General features: G+C 32.5%; 1 protein-coding gene across 6 annotated transcripts in view; it reads left to right on the top strand.

Moving 5' to 3' along the window:
* The window catches only part of RBFOX1 (RNA binding fox-1 homolog 1), a 522,788-nt gene extending 514,368 nt beyond the window's left edge, over nucleotides 1-8,420 (top strand). For 3 of the 6 annotated variants that reach the window (XM_075179845.1, XM_075179851.1, XM_075179850.1), the window contains exons 11-12: nucleotides 948-1,023; nucleotides 4,575-8,420. In XM_075179845.1, coding sequence (XP_075035946.1) covers nucleotides 948-1,023; nucleotides 4,575-4,697 — 199 coding nt within the window. In that variant the 3' untranslated portion in view covers nucleotides 4,698-8,420. The remainder of the gene's footprint in view (nucleotides 1-947; nucleotides 1,024-4,574) is intronic. The other 3 variants (XM_075179846.1, XM_075179848.1, XM_075179847.1) reach the window with 2 other exon arrangements.
* Nucleotides 8,421-13,015: the final 4,595 nt, after the last annotated feature.

The following is a 13,015-nucleotide window of genomic DNA, read 5'->3' as shown; positions in this document are numbered from 1 at the left end:
TAGATCAACTTTAAATGACAGTGTAAAAATAAAGCTATCAAGTATTTGTGTGCTACATGAAAAAACAGCTAGTATTCAACTTATGTGCAAAATAATAAAGTAATTTGCACCCCTTGTATTGTAACATGGTTTTGCCAAGGTTCAAAATTACTAATTTTTTGACTTTACTTTCCTTAATGAATCAGTTCTCTTTTAGAGTACACATATCTACAGAATATGAACATTTTTGTGGAAAACTGTGAAATAGCCCTAAGAACATAGGTAGGAGGTACTTTAATAAAAAGATTGAGAAATCCTGATCTAGATTGATTAAGGATACAGAGACCCCTGAAGTATAATGGTTAGAAGAATAAAAAAAGATACTGTAGGTGTTTCAATAAATAAAGGTCTAAAGTCACTTATAATTTCTAGTCATCAGTTATTCCACAAAAGGTTTAAATAATTTTTGGTTAGTGCAGTGCTTGTTTTGGGAATCACAGAGAGCTTAGAATCATTTTAGAATAAATTGTATAGGATTGTACAAATCTAATAAAAATACATGAAATTCTTACACGAGTTAATCTAATTTGTTATATGTTTGCAATCTAAATTTTTAGAGAAGGCAATCTAATTTAGAAATAGTTAAAATTAAATAATAATTCAAAAATGTATGTATTTTCTAATTATCATACAATATTTGGATGCATAGTAAATGTCATTGCAGAATACATTTTTTCCTCATTCATTTTTGCATCTCTTTACTTTTATAAGTAAACATCCAAAATGTAGTCATGTAGAGATCATATCACATTTTCTTGTTTACAAATCTTTGCAAAGTTCCCACCGCTCTCACTGACATGTTTAGTTGTCATTTGAAAATGGAAGGTAATTATTGTTGATTATGTTGTTTTTTTTAAACATGCTTTAGTGGTATTCTTTCTTAATTCATAGTTGTATTCTATTTTCAGTTACGGACGAGTTTATGCTGCCGACCCCTACCACCACACACTTGCTCCAGCAGCCACCTACGGCGTTGGTACCGTGGTAAGTTGTCACTTGATTTTCTTATTTACCACAATACTTTATTGGTTCTATTTTGTATTATTATGTAGTTACTATTGTCGCAATGTCACACTGGCTATTTTACAGCAGAATATTTAACTGACTGCAAATTTCAAATTTTTTTACACTGATTGTGATAAAAGCAACTGCTTTTACATTGGATAAAAATGGCAACATCTTATGTTATGCTTCTGAAAGTTGTGAAGCAGATAGACATTAATTATAGAGTTACAAAATCACCAGTGTGACACAATCTAACCAAGAAAATAATGAAAGCACCAAAAACAAGCTAGGTTCCCAACAGTCATTTATTTTCGGTAAAACTTGCATTAAACCATACACTGTCACTATTTGAAACCCTCATCACACATCTATGTTACTTAAGAATCAAATTAACCTAAACCATCAATAGTATAAAATTGGCCAGCGCATTCTTAATAGATGAAGTGTACCTAATGAATTTATAACATAATATTAACCAGTTTCCCAAAAAAAAATCAAACTTATTTTGAGCTTTTGAGAGGATAAGCTTGTAACTAAATAAATAAATTACTAGATTTAACAGTTGAAAAGCCCTCAAGACAAATTTATTTTTAATTAGCTATGGGATTTTAAGAAAATAGAAGAGAGTGAGTTCTGTACCCTTTTATTTGTGGGACATTTAATAAAACTCTTGCAGTTTGAAATGCCTGAAATGTCTAACACAAATTGACTCTTGGTATAAAGTAATAAGAAACTAAATAGAAACATTTTAAGCAAGTTAACATTAAGCAATGTTTTCATTGCCTCATAAACTGTGTTGCATAATGTTTGAGCCTCATTGGATCTACAGTTGCTTCCCCTACACTAAGTTGCTTAAGTTTATCACTGTTCTAAACTTATGTGGTAACAATGTGCAAAAATATGTTGGTTTGTGCATTTAGTTCTTGTGCCTTTGTCAAGTATGTTCACAGACACATTGCAATATATAATAATTTATAATGTTGTTTGTCCACCTTTGGTGTTTTTAATCAAACATTTTTTTGTCTCAGACATATTAAGAGTGTCTCATACATTAGCGAGATTCAGATGTTCACTCCTATACCTTAAAGCTTCTTCAGCCCATGCATGATTCAGTATGACATGCTGAACTGAAAGGCAACGTATGGCTGTCCAATTAGTGATAGGGTACAGCTGAATTTTGCTTACTGTACTATGTCTTTAGTAAGGGTTGCATAAGAAAATACAGTGTGGACATTCCCTTTAACATACAGAGCAATGTTGCGTTAAATTCCATTTATGTAGCAGTACCTACTGTCTTTAAACTGTTTTTCTATTGAAGTGATTCCAATAATTCTTGGTATTATAACAAAATTGAAAATTGGCAAATTCAGATCAATTGTAGTTCATGCACCATCATCCTTGTTGCTAGCCTATCTTCCTTTTTTCCTTTTGCCAGAACTGGTAGAATCCAAGTTGCGCATGTACATTGTCCATTTAGGGCTTTATCAATTGTCGTAGTAAGACATCAGTTTTAAGACTAATAACTGAAGCTGACACTTGATATTGTCAACCATCATTCTCACTTGTTAGTGACAACCCAATTTATAATTTCAAATGCACTAAAAAACAGAGATACAATCACAATGATTGGTTAAACATTTGTTATAGTTCTTTCTAGTCTGATTTGAATCATAGCTTGCTGGGACTTGTTGTTGCACAACAGATTAAAATCCACAAACACATTAAAATCTGTAGCAGGAATATATAATATTGTAAGGTGCATATTCAATTGTTGGCGTTATAGCCAAAATTAATGGGCAGCGCGTACTATTACCGTCATTACGGTAAAAGTGCGCGCAAATACTGGTATTACGGTACTTTTCTTGCTGGATTTCAGCTCGCAGCTCAGGGAGCCGCAAGCTGAAATCCGGCTTACTATTACCGTAATACCAGTAATAGTTTTTCCGCGGCGGAAGCCGCCGAGAATTGCCCCTGAATGTGTCTGTGTGTGTGTGTTTGTGTGTTTTTTGTTGACAAACAAATAGAGACATTTCTATCTTATTTAAACAATATATATTTAATTGGTATATTCATATATAGCAGTGGGACGCTGTGTACCTCAGTATGCTTCTGATATTGTAAATGGTTATTCTTTCCATGCTTAAACATTTCTTTTCAGTAAGTATTACTTTTTATTATTTCAAATTACATGTGAGTCAGATTGATGACTTTGTCACTGTCATTGTCAGCCTCAAGATGATTTCACATAGCATCTGTTGTACTGCCCCCAGTGAGTCTGGATATAACACACACACACAGCTTGTGAACCAATCACCGGTTTTATTCAGTGGGCAAGACACAAGCTGAAAGGGCAATAAATGCTATGTGATCTCATCTTGAGGCTAACAATGAGAGGTGACTAGTGACAAAGTCAGATTATTAGCTGTTAGCAACAAATGTCATTTAAAATAAAAACAATTGCGTGCTCATCTGGAAAGAAGTGTTTTAGACAGAAAGATACTTCTGCTTTTAAAATCTATTAGAAATAAAAAAAATAGCTAATCATTTTGTGTGTATCTCTGTTTATATATGTCAGTCTCTAAATAAAGCATAATTAATATATTACAATATGTTAAATGACTGCAGCAGGTTTAGAATACTTTTGATAAATGAAATGAGAACAAAGGACTGCACTTAGAAATTTATTATAAACCAATGCAGTTCTTTGTTTACATTTAATTGATCTATACTATTGGAGGTCCCACAAACCTCATTGGGCAGCTGCTTTAGATTTGATTATATATAGCAGCCAAGGAAGTCATTTTTGTGTGTGCTTTTTGGGCAGGTCTCACTTTCATTTCTGCCTGTCGTGCGTACACATACATTTTTCTTGTATTAGGCTACTTTTGACTTTTTTTTGCTCCAATCCTAACATGTCCTGTCAGCTAAATGGGTCTTAATATAGTTTCACAACAGGTGGAACCACAAGGTGCCAGCATTTATCATTACTGTTGTGTTTCTGATTTTTGTCCACGACATTTGTTGATGTCCTAAAATGAACTTGGTACCCAAATTCCATCATGAGCTTCTATCTCACCTCATACAATCGCAAAGCTAAAGTTAGTTAGTAACATGACACCATCATATTAGAGTACATAATACTGAAATTTCAAGAATTGAATAAATCCAACAGCATGATATAATGCATTCATAGCTAGGTATTATAACTAGGGCTGCCAAAAGTTTGCAATTAAGATTTTGACACTTATCCATATGTGTGCATCAGGACTCTGAATTGCAAGAAAATAAATGTGAGTTAAACATTTCACATGGGAAATGGAAAGCTGTCCAGAGAAACCCAGGATAAATGGCATCCCTAATCCCTAACTATGTTAGAGCTGGGAATGTTTTCCTTTGTTCCAGGCAATAGTTATTTGCTAACTTGTGCACTGTTATTCTTTTGATGATAAACGGTGTTTGGGGTTGGGGACTTTGATTTGTTAAAAAAAGTAATCTTAAAAAAACAAACCCATTAAATTGCTTTGTTTCAGAATGCTTTTGCACCCTTCACTGATGCCAAGACTAGGAGCCATGCTGATGATGTCGGTCTCGTTCTTTCTTCATTACAGGCTAGTATATACCGAGGGGGATACAGCCGTTTTGCTCCATACTAAATGACAAAACCATAAAACTCTTCCAGTGTGGGGGAAAAGAAGCTTTCCGAGGCCTGGGTATTGCAATACATGCAGTAGTGCATCATTTTAGCAACTCTAAATAACTAAATAAAACTCAAAAAGAGGAAAATTACATTTTTTATCTTATACCTCAGATATTTTGTTCTGTGTATTTTAATATTGTGGGTCTTTAATTTCTGAAGGTTCTGTAGTTGATTATTGGCTGTAGATTTTTTGTGGTTGACCTAGAGAGCTACTACTGTAGATATGAATAAAAAATATTTTAGGGCCACAATCAAGAGTGCTATAACATGTAAATTAATTATATATGCTGAATATTACAATATTGGAATTATCACATTTTGTAAGCGTGTAAGTGACTATAGTAGTCATTTCTGCATTTGCATATATTTCAGTTTATTTGGGAGGGCTAAAATGCTGATACATCAAAGCAAAAAGGTTGCCACTGCACCAAATATCATTTAGTGATTGTCCTAAATTATTTATTAATTGTCCAGAGCCAAAGGTTGTGTTAACATTTGTGAATTTGACTCTTTGTACATAAAATCTGATGATATGCTATCTTAGTTTACCCTTTTTAAACATTCCACCAGACAGTATTCAGCTATTAATAATAATTATCTTGGCATACAACAATTTGAAAATAAAAATCAAGAAAAAAATCAGAGGAAAAAACAAAAGAAAATGTTCAAAAACAAGAAAAAAATCTTTAAAAAAACAAAAAAACAAACAAAAACAGCTAGTTAGGTCATCTACATTCTTTTTATATTTCTTCCAGTATCATAAATTATTGATATCATTGCTGATTTTTATAATGTGGGAGGGGGAGTATTATTAAAAAGATGACAAAAGCACTGTTTCTATTTTTTTCTTTTTTTGAAAGTTGTAAAGGGAAAGTAATAAAAACTTCAATTGTTTGTACCAGTTAAAATGTATAAAATTTACATCTGTGCAGTGGAATTGTTATGTTCTAAAAAAATATACGCAGCCTATAATGCTTTAGTTTTAGCCTTGTAGAACAACTATTAGAGAAAAGTATCATTTTTATGGAATTACATACTAAATATATTGAGATTTATATAAACATTTTACAAGTATTGCAATCATTAAGTAGAGATAATCATGGTATTTTCAACTGCTTGGTATTTTTTTTGAAAACATTATATTGTGTAAGCAATCTGCAATTTTTCAGTTTGACAAAGCTCTATCCACTTCAATTTATGTTGTAATTAAGAGAAAGTCTTAAATTACTGTATGTCAGTTAATTATACATGGACTGACACACAGTAAGCATTATTTATACTCATTGTTAAACAGGCCTGTAAAGATTCACATTTTCTAGGCTATATGGAATAGATATCTGTATAATCAGATTATTATTCAGGTTTACTAAACTATCACTCTCTGTAACAAATTTTCCATATTGAGAGATGATATCATTGGTTTGACTTGAATGGGTCTTTATTGTAACATGCTTTCATTTCAAGTAAGTGGTAGTTTACAGCTATAATGGTTCCACTGAGAAATGCACTATATTTATATAGGACCCCGCGACCCCCAAATAAAAACCCATTGATTGTATGATACAATAATTACTTTATAATTTATATTAATTATTATTTGTATACTCTTTAAATTATTTTCTCTCTCACCATGTGAAGTATCAGTAGTAGTTAGATTACAAAACAAATAATCACTTAAAGCATTTATTTGTCCCTAAAATGTTTTATTTTCTTTTAATCTTTAAAGTGTAACATTTTGGAACAGAGCAAAACCATCTGTTTCCTCTCTGTTATATCATGATTTAGAAACAACAAAAATATGAGGTAATCAACCCTTTGAAAATAAGTAGTTTCAGTGAAGGTACTGCACATTAAATTATAACTTGTATTGTGAAATAGTTAACATGTAGGTGAACGACAGTAACCACCATTTTTTCAACTATTGTTTTGCAAGTTAAAAATATAAATACTAAGGGAAATACATTAAAATAAAAAGTAACTGAATAATTAATTATAAAAGTTTACGTAGGAAGGAGTTTTACTTTATGATTTTTGGATACTTAATGATTTAACATATCAGTAATGTTTTAAAACTTATGCAACAGAATATTTATTTATTATAATATATTTATTTATTGATGTTTGTCTATTATAAAATATAATGTGTACAAAAGTTTAGCTTTCCAAAACAGAAATGATCGTAATAAAAAAAATAAAAGACACGTGCCTACTTCTACTCTGAAAAGATGTAGTCCTATCCTTTAATTAAATGAAACGTTAAATTCATCATATCATTTGTCAGAAACATGAGGTGCTTTTTCATGTAATTTCAAATTATAATATGCAAGAAATCAATAATTCCATAAAATTTTTTTTTTTTTTAAAAAAACAGAATATAAACTTGCTCCAGAACAAATACTATTACTGCTTAGTCTCAAAGATCATCTATAGTGAGCACAGATAGTGAAAGTACTATTACGGATTAGTAAAAGTCTGTAGTTGTGAGTGGTAAGTAACATGCATTGAAAAACACAGCAATTCCATTTGTCAAGATACTGAAAAATTGCAGTTTGTCTGTGCATATGTGTAGACTCTTTACATGGTGTCCTGTTTATGAGCTAACCTAAATTATGGTGGTCATCAGGGGTTTTTTATTTTGTAATTGTAACAATTAAATAGAAAATAGTTGGGTGGGGGAGTGGGGAGAAAACTTGGGTATATTGCTCATTATAGATTTTTTTTTATTTTCAATGCAAATAATATGTACTGTGCCCATTCATTGAGACAACCACTGTATTCAATTATCAACACACTGCTGTGAACTTACCAACTTGCTATAAAAACTGCTTCAAATACAAGTGTTTGTGACCAGATTTTCTCTTTGTCATCATATGTGCATGCAAGTATGATCAGTTGAACATACATCAATAAAGATCCACAAAAGACAATATGTTTTCAGTAGTGTTTCTAAGTATAGAGAGTATCTTTTATGTTTAGACAATAAAAAGAAAAGGTAAAAACAGATAAAAGAAAACTTACTGTATTGTGTGTTATTTTCAATAAAAAAGAAAAGGGATATTCCCTCCAGTATATTTAAAGTATATGCAAATCCAATTTAAAATGTACTGTAACACTGGGAATAAAGACAATATTTTTTTAATAGATCAGAATCACCTCAAATCAACAGTGGAGGTTTGCATCATTTTTTAAGACACCTCATATAGATACTGATTTTTAAATCAGGCTTATTTAAACTTTATGATGTGAATGAATGGAAGTCTTATTCTCCAAAAGATAAAACTAATAAATAGTGGAATGACATTTTTCAGAAAGAATCCATATGTCCCCAAAAAGTTTTTTCACTGATCAGAAATTAATTAAAAATGTTTGTCTAGTATAGCTATATTTGGATTTTTTTCTTTCTTTTTTTAACAATATATATTTGGAATGTTTTCATGTATGTAAATAATTACTGACGCTATAAAATATAAAATAAATTATAAAATACCATGTGTGGATTATAGTGACTTCAAAAACAGATTATCGAAGAAATCTGCAAACCCAGAAAATGTGTATATCTGTCTTTAGAAATGAGTGTTTATATCACTACAGTGGTTTGTGAATAAAGAACAATGGTTTGTAATATTAAAAAAAATAAAATAAAAGCTTAGTCTGAAATGAATAAATAACATAATACCTCGAGTGTCTCTTTTCTGTGTTGTTAATAATGAAGTATGGCAGAATGAGAGAATGATAAAACAATGCATACTCCGTATTGAGGTGCTTTTTAAATGAAGATTGTGGGTTAACATCCATATGGGGAAAATCATTATGGAAATCAAGGCCTTGCTAAACTTGGTTTATGGAATTTCATATATATTTTGGGTATTGCATTTACCTATTGGGGCAAATTTTTTACATAACATATACATTTGTGTACTGCACATGCACACCAAATATGCATTCTCATACATCTATATGAAGATTTCTGGATATCGGTGACTTACCACCACTTTCGTCTGCAGAAGTGGAAGGGGGGATGGAAAGGCCGGGCAAGCATATGCCAAGTACATGTAATTGCTACTCAATTAGATGTGGACACAGGAATAGAAGCACTTTTCAGGAGATGTATGTCTTACTGGTGTATGAGGACTGCTTGAAATATATACAATAATGGCGATGAATATCAGCACTGCTAATTGGGGATTCACCTCTCCAGCTGATAGCACAGAAAACATTAATGGTTTGGCTATGTTATATTACATTGAAGCTATTTATATTACTTAACTGACATTGCCATACAGACTGCTGCAGGAAAGATGTTTCCCATTTAATTTTTAGAGCATTAAATAATGGATGTGGAAGTTTTGTATTTATTTGATTAATAAGCCATTATTCTCTCTTGTGTTTCTTATTACATTACCCTATTTGTACAAAATTAAAACATGTTTTATAGCATTATTAGGTTGTGTGCAAATAAGCTAATACTATTTCTCCATTGAGTACTAACACATACTAGGTGAGCTTAGGACACTTTTCTATCCTAACCTTCTGTCAGGTGTACATACACACACTGATATGCCTGTCAAAAGTGCTACACTTATGGTTATTGATGCAAGTACACTATTTCTTGTGTGAGTCCTTTCCTATGTTTGCATAAAAATGTGCCCCATTGTATTTTTTTATATACTGCATGATAGTTCTTTGTAATGCAATAAGCAAATAACATGAAAAGTAGTGTTTCCATATATGTACATTATTATACGCTACATAGCTATATAGCTATTAATATAATTCTGAAATTAAGGCTGAAAAGACCACAAGTTGAGGATGGTATACATGAGAGGAACTCTGTATAAAGTCTTTGGCTGCTCCCACTTAAAGTAGTATAGTAAGCTCTTCTAAAAGTATAGGAAAATACAGTCCTTGGGCATTCAAAAGGAGCCAGCAGGATCAACATCAAACTGTCAATTAGTACAAATACCTGCTACTCCTAGATGATCTATTCATCCAAAGGATAAATGTAGAGTTCCCATAAGGTTGAATAAGAGGAAAACTGCCACGGAATGAAGGGATACAAGTATTGTAAGTAGATAGTGGAGCAACAAAGTGGGTCAGTTAGAAATTCATTATCTATTTATTATCGATTATTTTTTATAGCACCACCATTGTACGCAGCTGTCCAGAGAATATCAAATAATTCACATCAATCTCTGCCCCATTGGGGCGTACCATCTAAATTCCCTACCTCCTAAATATACCAGGGCTGATTTACAATTTCAGAAGCTAACTAACCCACTAGTATGTTTTTACTGTGGGCATAAAAAAAATCAGTGGAGGAAACCAATACCCAGACTCCACACAGATACTGCCCTGGTTGGAACGAAATCCATGTCCCCAGTGCTGGGAGGCAGAAATTCTAATCACTGAATCACTGTGCTATTGACCTAACATATATCTTCTCTTGGTTGTGACATTTTCGGGTATTGTGTTGAGTTTTATCTGTTCATCATATATTTAGTGCAATCTTCACCTCAGGACATTAATTGTTCAATATCAGAAAAGTATACATTTATTTTCCATTTTCAAGACTACCTTGAGGTTCAGTGGGAATAGGAGTTAAAACTATACAATGTGTACATAGGTAAATGTGCAAAAAAAGGTGATAAAGCTTATACAATCCAATCAGATCTTTGCTTTCAATTTCCAATTTGTGCTAGACAAATTGATTGCTATGGCTTCCAGCACATTAGTACACAGTTACCCTTACACCACTTTCAATAAATGTATCCCCTTTGCGAAAAACCACACATAGTAAAATACTCAGGGCTAGATTTACTAAGCTGCAGGTTTGAAAAAGTGGGGATGTTGCCTATAGCAACCAATCAGATTCTAGCTATCATTTTGTAGAAGGTACTAAGTAAATGAAAGCTAGAATCTGATTGGTTGCTATAGGCAACATCCCCACTTTTTCAATCCCGCAGCTTAGTAAATCTAGCCCTCAGTGTCTATCAGTCATAATTATTCATTACATACACTGAGGTGTACATAAATGTGAACACAATTACCGAAATATTTGTAAACCAATGTAGTTCCTTTTAAATATAACTAAAACTGTTGATATTACATAGGTGGAGCAAATATATAAAATGTGGTTCGGTACAAATATTACCAATACATTTAGTCAACAAGAATTATGTTTCATTGGTTGCAGATATTTCAAAGTACTTATTAGAGAATACAGCAACAGTATATTTTAAACTAATATGTCATCACTCTCTCATTTTCTACATATAAAAGCATGTTAGACCACACCTAAAGTCATAAACTGACACAATCTATTGAATTTCAAATTAAAAACATGCACAATTCCCTTGCATCTTATTTATAGGGGAGTAGAATGTACTGAAGTATATATTGCATTGAGCACTCTACTCTATGGAGGAGTTAAGGCACACATTTTCTAAATATGTTCTGAGATGCTAATGGACAACTAGGCTGTTCATCTACAACAACCTGCTCAAGTCTCATCCAGTTGGAGTTAGCCATCAATCATGTTTCCTGATAAATCACAGCTAAGGATTGGAATACTAACTGTAGGATTGGAGTGCTGAAAATTTGGAGTCAGAGAAGAAAACTGACCATCATGTTGCATGGTAATGTAACATGCTGGTCACTAGGACTGTAAAATAAGTTGCTTTTTGAGAGCTACTTAGTGTTCTGATAATTTCTTATAACTCTAACTTGTAGATAAGATAGTAATGGACATAATTACACCTGCATACATGTATATATGTACACATCAAGTGTAAAATAAATATTTTAGACCTACATTTCTTATTAATATTATTGTATAGCACAAAACGGATGGTTCAACAAAATATTAAAATTGATCAGTATGGCGCTCCATTGAATGTGCAGCCTATTGTATGTACAGAGGGTCCACTTCCCTCTAACACAATAAATCAAAAGAAATAAATATACACGTACATTGGCGCTCACTCTTTAGCACACAAGGAAATAAATGAATTCTCCAAAAGCATTGTGGAATTCTTCCTCTTTATGAAACTGTCTTACAATCTGAAATTCAAGCTCATAACAGCAAAGAACATGATAGTGTAATAAGTCACTATAATGAGGTGTAGAGCTCCCAAGCCCATATAGTCCCAAACTCCTCTTTTCACAGTGAAATGTTAATTGGATTCACCTAAGGATCTCGTGCTCTTCAAACGTGATGTCCCCAAAGGACCTGTGCTTACAATGTCTCCGATGATCATCAGCCTTTCAGCAAAAAAACTCTTATCACTTCCTCCCTCTATGCCAGCTGGAAACTTCACCAACCATGGAATCAGAGAGAAATAAGAAGGATCTAGTGCATTATCATTATATTGTGCACCAATCACATAAAAAACACTCCACAAATAAGAATGTACATATAAAAACAGGAAATCTAAAATCATCCAGCAATAATGGTAATAGTATATGGACTTGTACCGGACTCCTTTGAATAAATGGCATTCAAACAATAAAGATGGGATTCCCAGGAGGTATGACCAATATCCAATGTCCAACGCGTTTCAACTCTGTTTTACGAGTCTTTATCAAGCCTAAAATGTAAGTCCGAACTTGCCGACAGCTTATAGTTTTTTCCCTCATGGGAACGAGACTTGACTTAAACTTTTGCCAATCCATAAAATTGACACTATCTATTGAATTTCATATTAAAACATGCACAATTCCCTTGCATCCTATTTATAGGGGAGTACAAATACTGAAGCATATTTTACATTGAGCACTCTACTGTATCGAGGAGTTAAGGCACACATTTTTTAAATATGTTCTGAGATGCTAATGGACAACTAGACTGTTCATCTGCAACTACCCGCTCAAGTTTCATCCAGTTAGAGTTTCAGGGTCTGGCCATCAATCATGTTTCCTGATAAATCACAGCTAAGGATTGGAATACTAATTGTAGGATTGGAGTCAGAGTAGAAAACTGACCATCATGTTGCATGATAATGTAACATGCTGGTCACTAAGACTGTATAATAAGTTCCTTTTTGAGAGCTACTTAATGTTCTGATAATTTCTCATAACTCTAACTTGTAGATAAGATAGTAATGGACATAAATACACCTGCATACATTTATACATGTACACATCGAGTGTAAAATAAATATTTTTGACCTACATTTCTTATTAATATTATTGTTTAGCACAAAATGGATGGTTCAATAAAATATTAAAATTGATCAGTATGGTGCTCCACTGAATGTGCAGCCTATTGTATGTAAA

Source organism: Mixophyes fleayi, chromosome 7, assembly GCF_038048845.1.
Source record: "Mixophyes fleayi isolate aMixFle1 chromosome 7, aMixFle1.hap1, whole genome shotgun sequence".
In the NCBI taxonomy this organism is placed as follows: Eukaryota; Metazoa; Chordata; class Amphibia; order Anura; family Limnodynastidae; genus Mixophyes; species Mixophyes fleayi.
The sequence above is the reverse complement of the archived record's forward strand: the minus strand, read 5'-3'. Positions and strand labels throughout refer to the sequence as shown.